This window comes from Cherax quadricarinatus, chromosome 7 (genome assembly GCF_038502225.1).
Source record: "Cherax quadricarinatus isolate ZL_2023a chromosome 7, ASM3850222v1, whole genome shotgun sequence".
Lineage (NCBI taxonomy): Eukaryota > Metazoa > Arthropoda > Malacostraca > Decapoda > Parastacidae > Cherax > Cherax quadricarinatus.
Window position 1 is genome coordinate 1,331,271 of NC_091298.1, and position 20,315 is coordinate 1,351,585.

General features: G+C 37.9%; 1 protein-coding gene across 50 annotated transcripts in view; it reads right to left on the minus strand.

The window, feature by feature from the left end:
• Positions 1–20,315, minus strand: part of trol (terribly reduced optic lobes) — a 960,590-nt gene that overhangs the window by 463,162 nt on the left and 477,113 nt on the right. For 45 of the 50 annotated variants that reach the window (XM_070082142.1, XM_070082177.1, XM_070082160.1 and 42 more), the window contains 3 exons: positions 18,471–18,575; positions 13,689–13,799; positions 877–990 (listed from right to left, as the gene is read on the minus strand). In XM_070082142.1, coding sequence (XP_069938243.1) covers positions 877–990; positions 13,689–13,799; positions 18,471–18,575 — 330 coding nt within the window. The remainder of the gene's footprint in view (positions 1–876; positions 991–13,688; positions 13,800–18,470; positions 18,576–20,315) is intronic. The other 5 variants (XM_070082165.1, XM_070082147.1, XM_070082130.1 and 2 more) reach the window with 3 other exon arrangements.

Sequence of the window (20,315 nt, forward strand, 5' to 3'; positions counted from 1 at the left end):
ATTTGTTCTATTGACTGAGTACAAGAAACTGCCCATTTATTGATTTCAACTACCCAATAAAGTGGTCAGAAATTTGCAATTTGACCAATTTCACACAAATTAAAAAATATGCCAATTTCAAAATAGGGTCCAGAATGAACAATGCAGACATTCCTGGCTGTAAAATAACATTTTCTTTGTTCATCAGTCATATCTCCAGGCCCCTCTGATATTACTCTTGCTTTCTATTTTGAATTTTTATTCAAACAAAAAAGAGAAGATTTACTGATATGCAGACTACTGCAATATTGTAATAATTGTATAAATAATGTCAACCCATTCATGACTGCATATTAGAATGGCTACTTGGACATTTATTGGACAATGACAAAATTTGTTTACTTTTGAACATCGGCAAAAATCAAACATTTCCCCTACTTTGAGCTCCATTTCAAGGTCCTTTTCATAGTAAAACCTCTATTTCTATAACATGTTTTCCATTCTATCAAATGGGACTACAAAAATGAGAATATAACCATAAAAACTATACGAAAATACACCTCAAAGTCAGCATTTTAATCCAAAAACATGGTCGGAGTTTTTTTTTTTCTCATTATGCACTGCGTGCTGCAGGATTTTTTTTATACAGTGCACACTGACTACACAGACCCACTCTCTCACATGTGGGCCTACCAGCTTTCTCCTGCTTGATTTGAAGCCACTAGAATTTTTGAGTGTATATATACGTCAAACACATTGGCTCGTAAGACGTATGTATATGACCGAAACAGTCAAAGGGTTAATTAAAAATTTTTGCTTACAACTTTACATACCACAAGAAAGAGATGCTCAAATACAGAAACAGATAGTTATTAAAAATTAAGGAAATTCTCTTACTTGGCATGCAGTTAACCTCATCCGAATAGTCAAAGCAGTCTGATCGTCCATCACAATGATAGCTACTTAAAATGCACTGACCATCTAAACACCTCCACTCATCTGGCAAGCAAGCTGCATTCAACAAAACAGATTCCCAGTATTAGTATGATAATACAATATTTTGTTGCCAAGATCAAGGTGAAGATATTACACGAACATTTATTACCTTAGGACTAATAAAGGAAATGAATTTTAATGTGAAACAGGTTAAATGAATGTCTTTTGTTCAAGTGTACAGTACTGTGAATAATGTTTAAGTAATATCACTATCCACTGGACATTTGATCAGTTCAAAAAAAAAAAATGCCTCGGTGGGAGACGGCCGAATTGTTAAAAAAAAAAAAAAAATATAAATATAAATAAATATATATATATATATATATATATATATATATATATATATATATATATATATATATATATATATATAAAAACTTTATTTACCCTTGACAAAATCAAACATTTAAAAAAGTATGAATACTCTCATCTTAACAGTAGTTATAATAAAATGCAATATTAATACAGCATTATATTAGAAGTACCCTACTAATCATTTTCTAAAACTAGCACAATACTGTTGCACGAGACTAAATTACTAAATACAAGCACAGAAAAGAAAGGAAGAAAAATGTTAAAACAATAAAGGAATGAATTCAGTACGTATTTATAAACAATCTACAGCTCATGCAAATTTATTCGGACTGTAAACTAAAAAAATCTCCTTCTATGTGCAAATTAGTGAGATGTAATACTAGGAAGAAAACTTAACACCGACTAAACAACAAATTATTTTTTTTTATTAATGGCAAACAATACTGACAAATAAATGAATAAGGTACATGAGCATCATTTGGGTATATATTTTGTCAATACCAGAAAAATACCCAAACGTTGCAAATGTGATTTATTCAACAAATTATTTTATAACAATTAAATTATTTTACTGTTTAGCTATAAAAAACATAATTCCCACTAGTATTAAAGTAAATTTAGTAATTTATTTAAAATCATATTTTACAAGAACAAAAAATACATCCAAAAATTATGCAGATGCATGCGTCTGTATTACTAAGATTATTATTATTGTTATTATTATTATTTCCAATGTTAAGTGCTAAATACAGTAGGACCGCCGTATCCGTGGGTCAGGTTTCCACGGTTTGTTATCCACGGTTTACCCTGGCCAGAAAATAACCCTTAATTTTGCTTAATAATGACACCAAGGAGCAAAAGTCTAAGAGAAGATTTGGTGTGCTTCCCATCAGTGAAAAAGTGCTAATTCTCAACTTACTGTGTATAATTTATCAATTAAACTTGATCATAGATATGTATGTATACAAAAATTATTTAAATATAGGGTTTGGTACTATCCACAGCTTTGGGTATCCGTGGTAGGTTTTGGAATGTATCCCCTGCGGATACAGGGGTCCTACTGTACTTGCTTCTCAACCTCCTCTGTAAGCCATCTGTCAACACAGCCTCAACCCTTACTTCTTTTAACTTAAGTGCGTTTGCCCAGATTTCACTCTTATTATAATTTACTTCACAATTAAGAACAATTATTCAAGAAGTGCTTGGAAATGGATTATTTATAAATGTGATTTTATTATGGCTAAGCAACTTTTCATTCCAAACAACTGATGTTCACCCAGAATCTAATTCTGAGGTGAAATTTTATGAAGAAATAATTATTTTAAACAACTGATCACCAAATTGTTGATGTGCACTTGTATGTAATGATTCTTTTTTTTTAACACATCAGCCATTTCCCACCAAGGTAGGGTGACCCTAAAAAGCAGAAACACTTTCATCACCATTCACTCCATCACAATCTTGCCAGAGGCATGCCAATGATACTACAGTTCAAAAACTGCAACATATCTCCACCCCTCCTTCAGAGTGCAGGTACTGTACTTCCACCTCCAGGACTCAAGTCCAGCTAACCCTGAATCCCTTCACAAAAATTACCTTGTTCACAATGCAACAGCATGTCAAGTCATGAGAACTATTTGCCTCCACTCATTCCTGTCTAACATGCTCATGTATGCTTGCTGGAAGTCTCAGCCCCTCACACACAAAATCTCCTTTACCTTCTCCCTCCAACCTTTCCTACCCCTACCCCTCTTTGCCTCCCCTCCAGATTTATACACCCTTGTGGTCATTATTTTTCTCTAACCTCTCTAAATGTTCAAACCACCTCAACAATCCCTTCTCTTAACCTGTAAACGGTCCAAACATATATATACTTTCTCTCCCATAGTGCCGCAACTTTTTTGAGAGAAAAAAAATAGTTTTTTTAATAGGAAAAAAGAGCATATGGTACCTAGGCATCCCCAATTATTTTAATATGGCACACAGTGAGTGCACACACCCATTCTCTCATGTCTAAGTGACTCAGGCTTATCGTGGCAATGTTGAGTGTATGACAAATAAAACATATAGTATATACATTTGGAGCACTAGCGGTAAAAACATATATATATACGTTTGGACCGTTTACGGGTTAAATAATGCTTAATTTTTATTTTTTTTTATTAACACATCTGCTGTTTCCCACGAAGACAGGGTGGCCCAAAAAAGAAAAACTTTCATCATCATTCATTCCATCACTGTCTTGCCAGAGGCATGCTTACACTACAGTTATAAAACTGCAACATTAACACCCCTTCTTCAGAGTGCAGGCACTGTACTTCCCATCTCCAGGAATCAAGTCCGGCCTGCCAGTTTCCCTGAATCCCTTCATAAATGTTACCTTGCTTACACTCCAACAGCACATCAAGTCCTAAAAACCATTTGTCTCCATTCACTCCTATCTAACACACTCACGCACGCTTGCTGGAAGTCCAAGCCCCTCGTACACAAAACCTCCCTTACCCCCTCCCTCCAACCTTTCTTAGGCCAACCCCTACCCCGCCTTCCCTCACTACAGAAGTCATTATATTTCATTCCAAACTCTCTAAAACAATCTCAATAACCCTTCCTCAGCCCTCTGGATAATAGTTTTGGTAATCTCACACCTTCTCCTAATCTCCAAACTACAGATTCTCTGCATTGTATTCACACCACGCATTGCCCTCAGACATGACATCTCCACTGCCACCAGCCTTCTTTTTGTTGCAACATTCACAACTCATGCCTCATGCCCATACAAGAGCATTGGTAAAACTATATTCCCATACATTCCCCTCTTTGCTTTCATGGATAAAGTTCTTTGTTTCCACAGACTTCTCAGTGCACCACTCACCTTTTTCCCCTCGTTAATTTTATGATTTACCACATCCTTCACAGACCCATCTGCTGACATGTCCACTCCCAAGTATATGAACACATTCACCTCCTCCATACTCTCTTAACCCTTTGACTGTCGCAAGCCCCTTTCTGAAACTTTTGCAAAATTTTTGGAGAAAAAAAACAAAAAAATTCTTATGAAATGATAATATTTTCCCGATGGTAATGACATCAAAATTATGAAATTTGGTAAAAAACTCACGGAATTATGCTCCCACAAAGTTAGTGATCTCAGCGACATATACGCATCAGCGATTTCGCCGACTTTGAGCCCTTTTTTTGGGCAATTCCGTTGTTCCAGTTGACCAAACTCATAGCTATTTCTTTAGAACTCCATTTTATCTATCAATTGAGTACAAGAAACTGCCCATTTACCAAAATGAACTACCCAATAAAGTAGTCAGAAATTGGGAATTTGGCCAATTTCACGCAAATTAAAAAAGATGTCAATTTCAAAATAGGGTCCAGAATAAACTATGTAGACATTCTTCGCACTAAAATAACATATCCTCTGTTCATTAGTCATGTCTCTAGGCCCCTCTTATATTACTATTGCTTTCTATTTTTATTTTTTATTCATACTAAAAATACAAAATTGACTGTTATGCAGACTACTACATTATTGTAAAAATGGTATAAACAATATCAGTGCACTAGTGAAAGAATATTAGACTCCCCAGTTGACGTGTATTGGACATCTGGTGTGATTTGCTTACTCTTGAACATTGGTAAAAATCGAACATTTCCACTACTTAGAGTTCAATTTCAAGGTCGTTTTCATCGTGAATCTAATCAAAATCATCTCTATTTCTGCAATATTTTTTCCCGTTTTATCACATGAAACCATGAAAACGAGAATACAACGATAAATACTATATGAAAATACACCTCAAAGTCGGCATTTTAATCCAAAAAAAACGGTCAGAGTTTTTTGTTTTTTCATTATGCACTGTGTGCTGCAGGATTTTATTTTTATGTGGTGCACACTGACCACACAGACCCATTCTCTCACATGTGGGCCTACCAGCATTATCCTGCTTGATTTGAAGCCGCTAGAATTATTGAGTATATATACGTCCAAAACACTGGATCATAAGACGTATATATACGACCAAAACAATCAAAGGCTTAAATAATGCTGTTGGTGACTCCACACCTAATCTTCAAACTCCAAATTCTCTGCATAATATTCACGCTAGATGGTGCCCTAATGCATTATATCTTCACTGCTTCCAGCCTCCTCCTAACTGCAACATTCAAAACCCATGCTTCACTTCCATACAACGTTGTTGGCATCATTATACTCTGGTGCATTTGTCTTTTTGCCTCTATGGATAAAGCTCTGTCTTCACAGATGGCTCAATGGACCACCCACCTTTTTACCTACATCATTTCTATGGTTCACTTCATCTCTCGAAGAACCATCTGCCAACAAGTCCATTTCCAAATACATATCTGAACACATTTACCTCCTCCATATTCCATCCCTCCAATCTAATATCAAATCTCTCATTGCATATTTTTTGATCTCATCACCTTGCTCTTTCCTAGGTTTACTTTTAATTTCTTTCTTTTACGTGCCCCTCCAAATTCGTTTATGAGCCTTTGCAATATCTCTGAATCTCGCCAAGAGAACTACATCATTGGGAAAAGAAAGCAACAACTGTAACAACTCCCATTCCAGTCACAATCTTTCAATTCCTCTCTATTTTAGAGTCACAATCTTTCAATTCCACACTTCTACCTAACACCCTAGCATTCACTTCTTTTACAACCCAGTCTACAAATGTGGGCGTAATTTTATCAATTTTTGATCAAATTTCGTACTTTTTGTTATATTACCTTCAGAAAAAGGAAAATTCTTGGACCCTGAGGGGAATTATCAGATTGGGGATCTGGACCCTCAAAGGGTTAAAACAGTGACTTTGCAGGGTATTTTGGTATGGATTTTATGGTTGTTTTTGCAGTTTCTTAGTCTCATTTGATAGAATGGAATACATGTTACAGAAATAGAGATGATTTTGATTGGTTTTAGGAATGAAAATTGCTTGAAATTGACCTCAATGTAGAAGAAATGTTAAATTTCTGCCTCTGTTTAAACCTTTCACTGTCAATGACAAAATATTACAAATTGCAAGCTAATGTTGGTGCGGCTTCAAATCTAGCGGGAGTAAGCTGGTAGACCTACACATGAGAGAATGAGTCTGTGTGGTCAGTGTGTGAAGTATAAAAAAAAATTGGGGAGGCCGCAGTGCATTGTGGGAGTGCCAATTCAGAACGCCTTGTTCACCATGCCTAGCGTAAGGAATACCTCACTCCCCGATAAATTGGGACTCTTCTCTTCCCCAGTGATAGTTCTAACACAGATGGAAGTGTCAATGAAGATAAATTTCATGGTTTTGAGGAGTTTGTGACCGAAAGCAATGCCCAGGATACCAGAAATAATGCTGAAAACCCAGACGACCATCAACCTTCCACCTCTGGTGCTGGGCCGTCTCATTCATCCAACAAAAATTGAAGCTATCACGAAAACTACAAGACCTGTGCCCCCACAGCAAATGGAGCGAAATGGGACGACCAGAAATCATAAATAACTTATCTTCCTATACACTAACCGTCACCGAGACAAAAGCCCTCAGCCTAGGGTTCAAGTTTACTACTGGCATCAACAAGAAACAATCTGGTGGATATGGTAACCAAGAACCAACCTTTTGGAGACTCCAAGTTTCAAAAGGGTTTTGTCCAAGGAATTATCACTGCTGCAGCTACTGAGCCTTCAAGACTGGTCATTCCCAGAAGATACATCCAAGCACTCAGGAACTTGGCCAACAACGATGATATCGTCATTACAACCACTGACAAAGGAGGTGGTGTGGTGTTACTCAACACTGTCGACTACAACAATAAAGTCTTAAATCTTCTCAACAATGCCAACACATACCAGCCTGTATCGGAATCAGTGCTACTTCAAAGTACCCAGACTTTCCTTCAAAAGGCTCGTAGCATCTTACGAAAATCAGAACAAGGCAAAAAACTACTTAAACTTTTACCACTTCAACCGAAACCAGCGCGCCTGTATGGCCTTCCTAAGACACACAAACCTGGCATCCCACTACGGCCTATCACTTCGGGCATAGGGAGTGCACCACACAGACTAGCCGGCCACCTTGCTAAATACCTTTCAGCGCTTCTGGGCACCATCAGTCAAGCCCACCTCAAACACTCAGGTGACCTTCTCTCCCGAATTTCCAACCTGAATGTCAAAAACAAAAGCATGGCTTCCTTCGATGTCACTGCCCTCTTTACCAACGTTCCTACTGACGCTGCAATCAACATTCTGAGACAGAGGCTCACTGAAAACCACGACCTCCCTTTACCTCTTCTAGATTTCATCAATCTAGTGGAACTTTGTGTTAATTTCAACTTCTTCAAGTATCAGGACAACTGTTACAAACAATGCTTTGGGATGGCAATAGGCAGCCCGCTCAGTGCTGTGCTTGCCAACCTCTTCATGGAAAACCTGGAGACAGAGAAATTCAGCACCCTCATTCCCAACACCGTTACCTGGCTAAGATACGTTGATGATATATTGGTTTTCTATCTGAGACGTCTCAATATCCAGGCCCTTCTCAACAAGATCAATGCAGTTGAACCATCAATAAAGTTTACATTTGAACTCGAAAATGATGGCAAACTTCCTTTCCTCGACGTTCTACTGTGCAGATCTCCCGACAGTGACAAACTTCTCTTCAAAGTGTATAGAAAACCTACCAACAAGGACAATCTTATACACTTTTATTCACACCAAGACACCCGCACTAAGAGAGGAGTCCTCATTGGCTTCTTCTTGAGAGCTCTTCGCATCTCCAGCCCTTGTTTTCTAGAAGAAGAATGTACTTACATAACACAAGCCTTTACACGTCTTCAGTTCCCATCTTTCTTCATCTGAGATTGCAGACTCAAGGCACAAGCTATCCTCAACAAACCGCACATGGAACAGCCCCCTAAACAGTTCATAGTACTCCCATGTGGCGATGTTGCCACGAATACTCGCCGGGCACCTGCTATGAGTAACATCAACGTTTCCACCATAAACACATCATCTATCAAAGACCTCACTACGAAACGCAGCCCCACACCTCTAACTTCTACAGCAGGCGTCTACACTATCCCCTGTGGGTTCTGTCCCAAGAAATATGTAGGCGAGACAGGCAGAGATCTTGCAGTCCGCCTGAATGAGCATCGAAATGCCTCTAACAGAGACGATGTAAGGTACGCCTGTGTCCTCTACAGAGACTCCACGGGGCATTTGATGAACTGGAATGAGGCACAACTCGTTCTCACCGAACCAGACCTCAGACGCCGACGGTGCCTAGAAGCCTCACTAATCGCCGTCACCGACACTATAGAACGCAACACTGGAAACTACAAAATTTCAAAAACATTGGCATACATGATACTTAAGCAACACCAACCCAACAACACAGGAGTCACATGATTTCATCGTCTACCTGTCCTCATCATAGGTAGAGGTTGTTTTGATAAAGACCTGCCTCCCATGAGCCAGTAGGCCTTCTACAGTGTTCCTCCATTCTTATGTTCTTATGACATTCCTCAGGTCACGTGCGTCACATCTCACTCTCCGCCTATATATATAATGTCTTTCTACCTCTGTATGTTAGAAGTGATCAAGGTCCCAGGACCGAAACGTTTTCTAATAAATATGTTATAGTGTTTGCTTACGTGTCTTTCTAAACCAACTTGTCGGTATTTATTACCAAGTTTTATACCATGCTCAGTTGTACCACAGCGAAAGAGGAAACTCATTTTCCCATGTCTCAAAGAATAAGTAAATAAGTTTATTCAGATATACACACCAAAATTCTTACTGTCAAGAGACTAAGTCAACCAAGTTGACAGTTTATTTTAGAATTTTTATTGGGAAGTAAAATGCCTGCACTTTAAAGGAGGGGTTTGGGATATTGGCAGTTTGGAGGGATGTTATATATCTTTATATATGCTTCTAAACCTAGGTAGTAGGTTGGTAGACAACAACTGCCCAGGGAGGTACTACCGTCCTGCCGAGTGAATGTAAAACGAAAACCTGTAATTGTTTTACATGATGGTAGGATTGCTGGTGTCTTTTTATCTGTCTCATAAACATGCAAGATTTCAGGTACGTCTTGTTACTGCTACTTACACTTAGGTCACACTTCACATGCATGTACAAGCATATATATACACACCACTCTGGGTTTTCTTCTATTTTCTTACTAGTTCTTGTTCTTATTTCCTCTTATCTCCATGGGGGAGTGGAACAGAATTCTTCCTCCGTAAGACACGCATGTCGTAAGAGGCGACATAAATGCCGGGAGCAAGGGGCTAGTAACCCCTTCTCCTGTATATATTACTAAATTTAAAAAGAGAAACTTTTGTTTTTCTTTTTGGGCCACCCTGCCTTGGTGGGATACGGCTGGTTTGTTGAAAAAAAAAAGTTTCAAAACTGTTGTATCTGGGCAACTCTGCAAAAACAGTGATATGTATGAGTGAGGTGAAAGTGTTGAATGATGATGAAAGTATTTTCTTTTCGGGGATTTTCTTTCTTTTTGGGTCACTCTGCCTCAGTGGGAGATGGCTGACTTGTTGGGGAAAAAAAAAAACTAGGATAACCCAAAAAGTCAAAGTGACTTATTTCCATGTGGGTGGTAGGGAAGACAGCATGGTTGGTAGGGAAGACAGCATGGTTGGTGGGGAAGATAGCATGGTTGGTGGAGAAGATAGCATGGTTGGTGGGGAAGATAGCATGGCTGGTGGGGAAGACAGCATGGTTGGTGAGGAAGATAGCATGGTTGGTGAGGAAGACAGCATGGTTGATGGGGAAGACAGTATGGTTGGTGGGGAAGACAGCATGGTTGGTGGAGAAGATAGCATGGTTGGTGGGGAAGACAGCATGGCTGGTGAGGAAGATAGCGTGGTTGGTGGGGAAGTTGGTATGGGTAATGGGTAATGTTACAATTGGGATGGATAATATACATGTGGCAGCAGGCGGTGGTGTAATGCATCATGTAGCACCAGAAGCACCCAAGGCTGGAAGCCATGCCACTGACTCAGCACATCCACAACAAAGGCCACCTTCAAGCACCCACACACAACAACAACCAGCACAACCACAACCACAACAACCCACCCACAAAAATGCAGACACACTTGTTTTATGTGTGAGGAGTGTAAAACAGCACTGTGCATAACACTATGTTTCAAAGAGTCCCACAAACTGCAACACTTCTAGGAATGTGTCCAGTGACTCTATATGTGTATATATATTACACATAGAGGTAATATATATACACATACAGTAGTAGGTTGGTAGACAGCAACCACCCAGGGAAGTACTACCGTCCTGCCAAATGACTGTGAAACAGAAACCTGTAACTGTTTTGCATGATGGTAGGATTGCTGGTTTCTTTTTCTGTCTCATAAACATGCTAGATAACAGGGATATCTTGCTACTCCTACTTACACTTTGGTCACACTTCACAGACACGCACATGCATATATATATACATACATCTAGATTTTTCTCCTTTTTCTAAATAGCTCTTGTTCTTCTTTATTTCTTCTATTGTCCATGGGGAAGTGGAAAAGAATCTTTTCTCCGTAAGCCATGCATGTCATACGAAGCGACTAAAATGCCGGGAGCAATGGGCTAGTAACCCCTTCTCCTGTAGTCATTTACTAAAAAAGAGAAGAAGAAAAACTTTATAAAACTGGGATGCTTGAATGTGCGTGGACGTAGTGCGGATGACAAGAAACAGATGATTGCTGATGTTATAAATGAAAAGAAGTTGGATGTCCTGGCCCTAAGCGAAACAAAGCTGAAGGGGGTAGGGGAGTTTCGGTGGGGGGAAATAAATGGGATTAAATCTGGAGTATCTGAGAGAGTTAGAGCAAAGGAAGGGGTAGCAGTAATATTGAAGGATCAGTTATGGAAGGAGAAAAGAGAATATGAATGTGTAAATTCAAGAATTATGTGGATTAAAGTAAAGGTTGGATGCGAAAAGTGGGTCATAATAAGCGTGTATGCACCTGGAAAAGAGAGGAATGTAGAGGAGAGAGAGAGATTTTGGGAGATGTTAAGTGAATGTATAGAAGCCTTTGAACCAAGTGAGAGAGTAATTGTGGTAGGGGACCTGAATGCTAAAGTAGGAGAAACTTTTAGAGGGTGTGGTAGGTAAGTTTGGGGTGCCAGGTGTAAATGATAATGGGAGCCCTTTGATTGAACTTTGTATAGAAAGGGGTTTAGTTATAGGTAATACATATTTTTAGAAAAAGAGGATAAATAAGTATACAAGATATGATGTAAACCATACCCCGGCTGGGATTGAACCCGCGGTCAGAGTCTCAAAACTCCAGCGTTAGCCACTAGACCAGCTAGCCACAATAAGATTCGTCATGTTGACGGCAGTTAAGGGACTTGAGCTAGAGTTCGTCACGGTCATGCTAGCTGGAGATTCATCTATAAAAACTTGCATTTGTGGTCACAGTGGTGCCTGTGCTAACCTTCCTATGGTGTAGAAATATACCTAGTTGGACGAATCTTATTGTGGCTAGCTGGTCTAGTGGCTAACGCGACGGGCTGGAGTTTTGAGACTCTCTGACCGCGGGTTCAATCCCAGCTGGGGTATGGTTTGTTTGCAATCGTGTCATTATGATTTCATGAGTCAAGATATGATGTAGGGCGAAATGACAGTAGTTTGTTGGATTATGTATTGGTAGATAAAAGACTGTTGAGTAGACTTCAGGATGTACATGTTTATAGAGGGGCCACAGATATATCAGATCACTTTCTAGTTGTAGCTACACTGAGAGTAAAAGGTAGATGGGATACAAGGAGAATAGAAGCATCAGGGAAGAGAGAGGTGAAGGTTCATAAACTAAAAGAGGAGGCAGTTAGGGTAAGATATAAACAGCTATTGGAGGATAGATGGGCTAATGAGAGCATAGGCAATGGGGTCGAAGAGGTATGGGGTAGGTTTAAAAATGTAGTGTTAGAGTGTTCAGCAGAAGTTTGTGGTTACAGGAAAGTGGGTGCGGGAGGGAAGAGGAGCGATTGGTGGAATGATGATGTAAAGAGAGTAGTAAGGGAGAAAAAATTAGCATATGAGAAGTTTTTACAAAGTAGAAGTGATGCAAGGAGAGAAGAGTATATGGAGAAAAAGAGAGAGGTTAAGAGAGTGGTGAAGCAATGTAAAATGAGAGCAAATGAGAGAGTGGGTGAGATGTTATCAACAAATTTTGTTGAAAATAAGAAAAAGTTTTGGAGTGAGATTAACAAGTTAAGGAAGCCTAGAGAACAAATGGATTTGTCATTTAAAAATAGGAGAGGAGAGTTATTAAATGGAGAGTTAGAAGTATTGGGAAGATGGAGGGAATATTTTGAGGAATTGTTAAATGTTGATGAAGATAGGGAAGATAGGGTTTCGACAGCGAAAGGGTTAAGAGTAAATAAATCACATCACGCATCCACTACACACCAACTGGTGGGTCAAATGTGCGTTCATGAATGCAATGATCTTATTTATGCAATTATTGCAATACTGCATAACAGTAAATCTTCAATTTTTTTGGTGACTAAAAATTCCTTCTGTGAATAAAAAATCAAAATAGAATTCATATGTAAAACCTGGAAACATAACTGATGAACAAAGGAAATGTTATTTTAGTGTCAGGAACGCCTGCATTTTTTATTCTGGACCCTAATTTGTAAATTGAATATATGTATTTAAATTTGCGTGAAATTGGCCAAATTACCAATTTGTGATCATTTTAATGGGTAGTTGAAATAGTTGTTTGGGTGGTTTCTTGTGCTCAACTGATAAAATAAGAGGCATACTAGCGAAATCGTTTAAGAATTTGGTCAACTGGAACAATGTAATTGGCTTAAAATAGGGCTCAAAGTGGCATACTAGTGAAATCGTTTAAGAATTTGGTCAACTGGAACAATGTAATTGGCTTAAAATAGGGCTCAAAGTGGGCAACATCACCAATGCGTAAATATCACTGACATAGCAAAATTCATGAAGGCGTAATTTCATAAATTTTCCATCAAATTTCGGACTTTTTGTTTTATTACCTTCAGAAAAGGATTCTCTACATTTCATAAGAAGAAAAAAATAATCCCCCCCCCCCAATTTTTTTTTTTTTTTAAATTCTTGAACACTTTTCAGATTGGGGATCCAGACCCTCAAGGGGTTAAGCAACTTACCACAACATCTGCTATATTTTTCCCTACAGACCCTACCATATGCTTTTTCCAAATCCATTAATGCAATTAAAAGTTTCTTACCTTTATCTAAGTATTGCTCACTTATGTGCTTCATGGTAAACATGGAGTACCCATCCCCTACTCTTGTTCCTCTGTAGTCCTACTCTCTGTCTTAACCTATAACAGCAACATGAAATTACAGAAATAAAATACTTACGGCAACCTTGCTCATCAGAATTATCACTGCAGTCAATTTGATGGTCACATCTTTTTTGTTGATTAATACAAGACCCATCAACAACACATCGGAACTCATCAGGCCTACATTCTGAAGACAAACCCACAAATATAATTACTACATGAATTAATATCTGTGTAATATTAATTAAGGGGTACATCATCTAGAAAATGAGAGTATATCATTTTATTTGTCAATCACTACCTGACTAATCAAAAAATGGAAAAATCACAAAGAGAATGTTAACTTAAGAAATCAATTTTTCCCTGAGGAGTGCCACATATACAGAATATTGGTACAAATATGTAACAAATAGGTGATAAATAGTATTTGTAATTTCCTGAGTATTAGCAGATATGTTGAAATATATTCTTAAATATGTATACGTATTTCATTGGGATTTGTCTAATTGTATTGTGTGTTTCAGTTATGATAATAAGAGAATTTTGAAAAACAGAAAAAAATTCTAAACTATCACCTGTATCAGAATAAATTAACCTTTATTTCAACAAACTGGCCGTATCCGGTGGGATACGGCCAGTTTTAAATTTAGGTTACTAAATGAAAGCTTTTCTTTTTAAATTTAGCAATTTATAAAGGAGAAAGGGTTATTAGTCACTTGCTCTCTAAATAAAACTTTTTCAAGATATTTTATGAAAGTCTGTAAGAATAGAAGATACAATAAACCTTCATTTAACACACATTTTCACCAATAAACCTTTATTTAACACACATTTTCATCAGGATAAGTCAGAGTAACACATAAAGTAAACTAATATATACCCCAAACGGGTATATATTTACTACACCAAGTCTGAAACTACAATGTTTGTAAATCATCCTAATTTTGAAAAATTCTGAGAAAAAGTAATCAATTCTATTTTAATTTCAAAAGTACCATTAAGATATGAATGAAATTCTATATTTAAGATAACCTGGTAGAATTTACATGAACTGCAAATTGTCAGCAAAATTGGTTGGTAACTTGAAAGGGAAGGCTAGGCTGATTATCTACCCACCTCTGAAAATTCTGTCACAATACCTTTTCTGGCAAAAGTACAACTCCTCATGATTAATTATCTTACTGAGTTTCTAATGACAGAAAACAACATTCACAGTATTATGAGCAAACTGTTGCTGGTTTACCTCTTAGAATCCCTGAATGTTAAAAGGAGTCATCTTTATCACTATTTTGCAACCTAACAAGAGAGCATGAACGTTCACTGAATAATTTACATACCACTTTATATGGAATATGTCAAAATAATGCAGATAGAACAATTAACAACTCAAAAATTTTTAATTTTAAACCTGAAAGAACCTTGCCTTTAAAGTTCTCCTTGCTCCTGATAATGTTCAAATTAATATTCCTGAGATGTTGAGTTATAACCCAAATGTGCAGACTGTAGTATTTTTACTATTCCATATGACCTCATTAACCCTTTCAGGGCTTCCGAAGTACTAGTACGGCTTATGCACCAGGGTTATTGATGTACTAGAACGCCTAAATTCAAGCACCTTCATATCTAGTGAGAGGAAAGCTGGTAGGCCTACATATGAAAGAATGGGTCTATGTGGTCAGTGTGTGCAGTATAAAAAAATCCTGCAGCACACAGTGCATAATGAGAAAAAAACTTGGACCGTGTTTTTGGATTAAAACAGTGACTTTGCACTGTATTTTCGTATGGTATTTATGGTTGTATTCTAGTTTTCCTGGTCTCAATTTACAGAATGAAAGACATATTATAGAAATTGAGATGATTTTGACTGGTTTCACAAAGAAAATTACCTTGAAATTGAGCTCAAAATAGCAGAAATGTTCGATTTTTACCAAAGTTCAAAAGTAAGCAAATCATGTGAAGTGTCCAATATATGTCAACTGATGAGTCTAATATTCTTTCACAAGTTTGCTGATATGATTTATGCCATTTCTACATTGATGCAGTAGCCTGCATAACAGTAAATCTTCTATTTTTTGTGAGAATAAAAATTCAAAGTGGAAAGCAAAAGAAATGTAAGAGGGGCCTGGGGACATGACTAACGAGCAGAGAACTTGTTATTTTAGTGCCAGGAATGTCTGTCTTGTTTATTCTGGACCCTATTTGGAAATTGGCATCTTCTGAAATTTGTGTGAAATTGGCAAAATTGCCAATTTCTAACCACTTTATTGGATAGTTAATATTGGTAAATGGGTGGTATCTTGCATTCATTCGATAGAAAAAATGAAGTTCTAGCAAAATAAATATGAGTTTTGTTGACTAGTACACAGGAATTAGCCGAAAATAGGGCTCAAAGTGGGCAAAATCGCCGATGCATAAACATCGTCGAGACCGCTACTTCACGAGAGCATATTTCCAAAAGTTTTCCATCAAATTTCATACTTTTGGTATCATTATGATCGGGAAAAGATTTTCTATCATTTCATAAGAAAAAAAAAATTTTCCAAAAAATTTTCGACCCTGAGAACGAGTTTAGGAGAGGGCCTCTCGACCTTGAAAGAGTTAATACAACCCCTTTATCAGGGAGCCATAAGGAACTTTAAGTGAACTACACAGAAAAAGACCCTTGAAAAGCTCAAAGTAATGGAGAAAAATACCAAAAGTCTGTATAGATAACACACTATTAGTTCAAATTAAACATGATAAAGAAATTTCCATATATGATAAATAACAGTTGCTTGTGCAAGAGGTCAAATACTGCTAATAACTGATTTTAAGTACACAATAAGTAACTTCGTGCCTTTAGGGCCTCACTAATCAAGGTGGCTTTGATTAACAGTGCTCAGACATAAGGGGCAGTTTTCATTGATTAACAATGTTTAGATGTAAGTGGCAGTTTCTCTATCAGAAACACTAGGACTCTCCAGGCCAATATTTATCCAGAGATAAATATGTGGAATTGGCTTTGCATACATTTCAGATCCAAAGATCTTATTTCAACTAACCAGAGCACCTTTTGAAGGACAGTACACAAAGTCTGGGTCCTCACAACAACAGGAGCCTAGAGCCTGCCTCCAAGATTGCCAAGGGTTCACCCAGCATGGCCTAAAGATTACATAATTTACAATCATAGCACAGGTCATGAACTATCTTTGTGTGGGAGACTATCAGACCACTAATTGGCTAAGAGGGTCTTTAAAGATCCACTGACTTTCTCAAGAAATCAAGAGTGCCTAATGTTATAGCTCATGGTTAATATTATAGCTCATGGCTAATATTATAGCTCTAAGAGAAACTGTCTCCACTGTCATGCCTTGATCCTCTCAAGAGTGCTTTGCATCATAGACTTGTTACTAGTAGTTTAATGTCTCATCTGGGAAGTAGTGGAAAAAGTGGTTGACACATTCCCAGAGTATACTTCCTATATTTTCCTGTAGTACAAAATGAAAAATTTTGTTTAATTCCAAACTTGGAGGAAATCAACACTCTCTTGACAAAAACAGTGCTCAAAATAAAGTCCATGGCCAGGATATACTTGTCCCTAATTCAACTGAGTAGGGGCACTTCATATATCTGTACAAACTATTTCAATATATGTCCCCATTCAATGAAACTTTTGCTAATACTATATTTCTAATTCCAACTGCAGAAGGTTCGAGCTATTAGTTCTTGGCAAGACTCTCTAGCTTTAAAACAGTTAAATAGATTTTCACTATTTTTTCACGAGGGTGCTGATATCAGAGCATATGTGCCTTATAAATGTTAGTCAGATCAACATGCAAAATTTATATCAAAATATTTCTAGACTTCCTTAGATATTAGCCACCTCAGTGAGTCTAACAGATTTGTGTTAACTTTGTATCAGGTTGTCACCTAAACAAAGAGTTCACTGTGTGAAAAACATCAAACCACAGAGAAAAGTAACAACATATAAATAACTTTTCAAACTACACAGGAATTGGTACTATATTTACAACATACTGTAATTTCCAACATAAAAGGCACACAAGCATACAAGATGCACACTAATTATGACAGGCATATTCTGGGAAAAATACAAAAATGCAGTGCTTGCTTCAAAGTGATAGCAAGCCAGTGGCTGGCTGCTTATGTGTACAGTGTAGTGGAAAGAAGTGGGACCTTGCATAGTGTGTCATCAGCTCCACCAGCAACAAAATAAACTTGGCTACCTGGTGTTTACAGACAGCTACTTTACAATTATTTACAACTGCTGAAGCTGAGTTGCTTATTACATACTGGTAATACGAAAATTATAATTTATAATAGTCTCTAATCACTCTAAAGTAATTTGAGAAACAGTTTTGTAAAGTGGGTGTTGGAGTTTGGTTTATCAGCACCGTAGCACTGGAACCATTACTTACCAATAACCCAAAGCCTATCATTGTTCCTGACCTTGAACATATAAGGTGCAGGCTGATTTTCTTAGACTATTTTCTGAGGAAAACAGCATGCCTGACATGGCAGAAAATACGGTGAATAATATATCAGTACAATAAATATTAAGTGCATCACGCACCATCATTTAAAACAGAGAGCATTACAAATTACCAGAAATTAAACTACAGTACACTGCATGTAACAATGACAAAATTATAATCTAATCATAGTACAGGAAACATAAAACAACTCTTCATGTGCCGAGCAGACAAAAGACAATTATGTAACATCATATAGTCCAGTATTGAAAAAATTACCCAAATTACAGAAATTAATTCAAATAGGCTCACCAACACACAATATTTAGACATAAAAAACACTGAGCAGCATCATCAGTATATTACTATATAAACTTTTCACTCACTGCATCCCTCTTCATCTGACTGATCAAATGGGCATTCAACAATACCGTTGCATCTGTACTGTTGGTCAATGTACTGCCCACTCTCACACTCGAACTCGTAAGAACCTGTTTTAAACAGATCAAATTTTGCTTTATAGCAATTTCTCATTTTCAGAGTGCTCCAGTCCTTCTCAGCATGTGCATAACAATAGACATATCAAGTACATCAAAAACTAAATGTGTCAAGATAATAAACAGCATGTACTCAGTACCACACCATAAAATTTATTATAGTATATACATAAATATTTTTTTCTTTTCAACAAGTTGGCCATCTCCTACCAAGGCAGGGTGACCCAAAAAGCAAGAAAATCCCCAAAAAGAAAATACTTTCATCATTATTCAACACTTTCACCTCACTCATACATAATCACTGTTTTTGCAGAGGCACCCAGATATAACAGTTTAGAAGCATATATAGATATAACATATCCCTCCAAACTGCCAATATCCCAAACCCCTCCTTTAAAGTGAAGGCATTGTACCTCCCATTGCCAGTACTCAAGTCCAGCTATATAAAAACAACCAGTTTCCCTGAATCCATTCACACATCCTGCTCACACTCCAACAACTCATCAGGTCCCAAAAACCATTCAACTCCATTCACTCCTATCTAACATGCTCACGCACGCTTGCTGGAAGTCCAAGCCCCCCCACAAAACCTCCTTTACCCCCTCCCTCCAACCTTTACAAGGACGACCCCTGCCTCGCCTTCCTTCCCTTACAGATTTATACACTCCAAGTCATTCTACTTTGATCCCATCTCTCTAAATGACCAACTCAACAACTCCTCTTCAGCAATATGACTAATACTTTTATTAACTCCACACCTTCTAATTTCCACACTCCGAATACTCTGTATAATATTTACACCACACATTGCCCTTAGAAAAGGACATCTCCACTGCCTCCAATCACCTCCTCAATTCAGCATTTATAACCCAAGCTTCACACCCATGTAAGAGTGTTGGTACCACTATACTTACATACATTCCATTCTTTGCCTCCATAGTTAGCATTTTTTTGTCTCCACATATACCTCAACGCACCAGTGGAGTTACCTGGAGAGAGTTCCAGGGGTCAACGCCCATGCGGCCCGGTCTGTGACCAGGCCTCATGGTGGATCAGGGCCTGATCAACCAGGCTGTTACTGCTGGCTGCAAGTAATTCAACATATGAGCCACAGCCCGGCTGGTCAGGAACCGACTTTAGGTGCTTGTCCAGTGCCTGCTTGAAGACAGCCAGGGGTCTATTGGTAATCCCCCTTATGTATGCTGAGAGGCAGTTGAACAGTCTTTTGCCCCTGACACTTATTGTGTTGTCTCTTAGCGTGCTAGTGACACCCCTGCTTTTCACTGGGGCGATGTTGTATCATCAGCCGAGTCTTTTGTTTTCGTAGAGAGTGATTTTCATGTGCAAGTTTGGTATTAGTCCCTCTAGGATTTTCCAGGTGTATATAATCATGTATCTCCTGCCTGCCTTCCAGGGAGTACAGGTTCAGGAACTTCAAGCGTTCCCAGTAATTGAGGTGTTTTATCTCAGTTATGAGATATTTGCCTGGCCTCAGGCAAAGCATACCATCCAACAAGCCAACTGCAGCTCACCTTAGTTCCATCATCAATTCTATGATTAACCTCATCCTTCATAAACCCATCAACTGACATGTCAACTCCCAAATACTATCTAAAAACATTCACTTCTTCCATACTCCTCCTCCCCAATTTGATATCCAATTTTTCTTTATCTAAATCATTTGATACCCTCATCACCTTACTCTTTTCTATGTTCACTTTCAACTTTCTACCT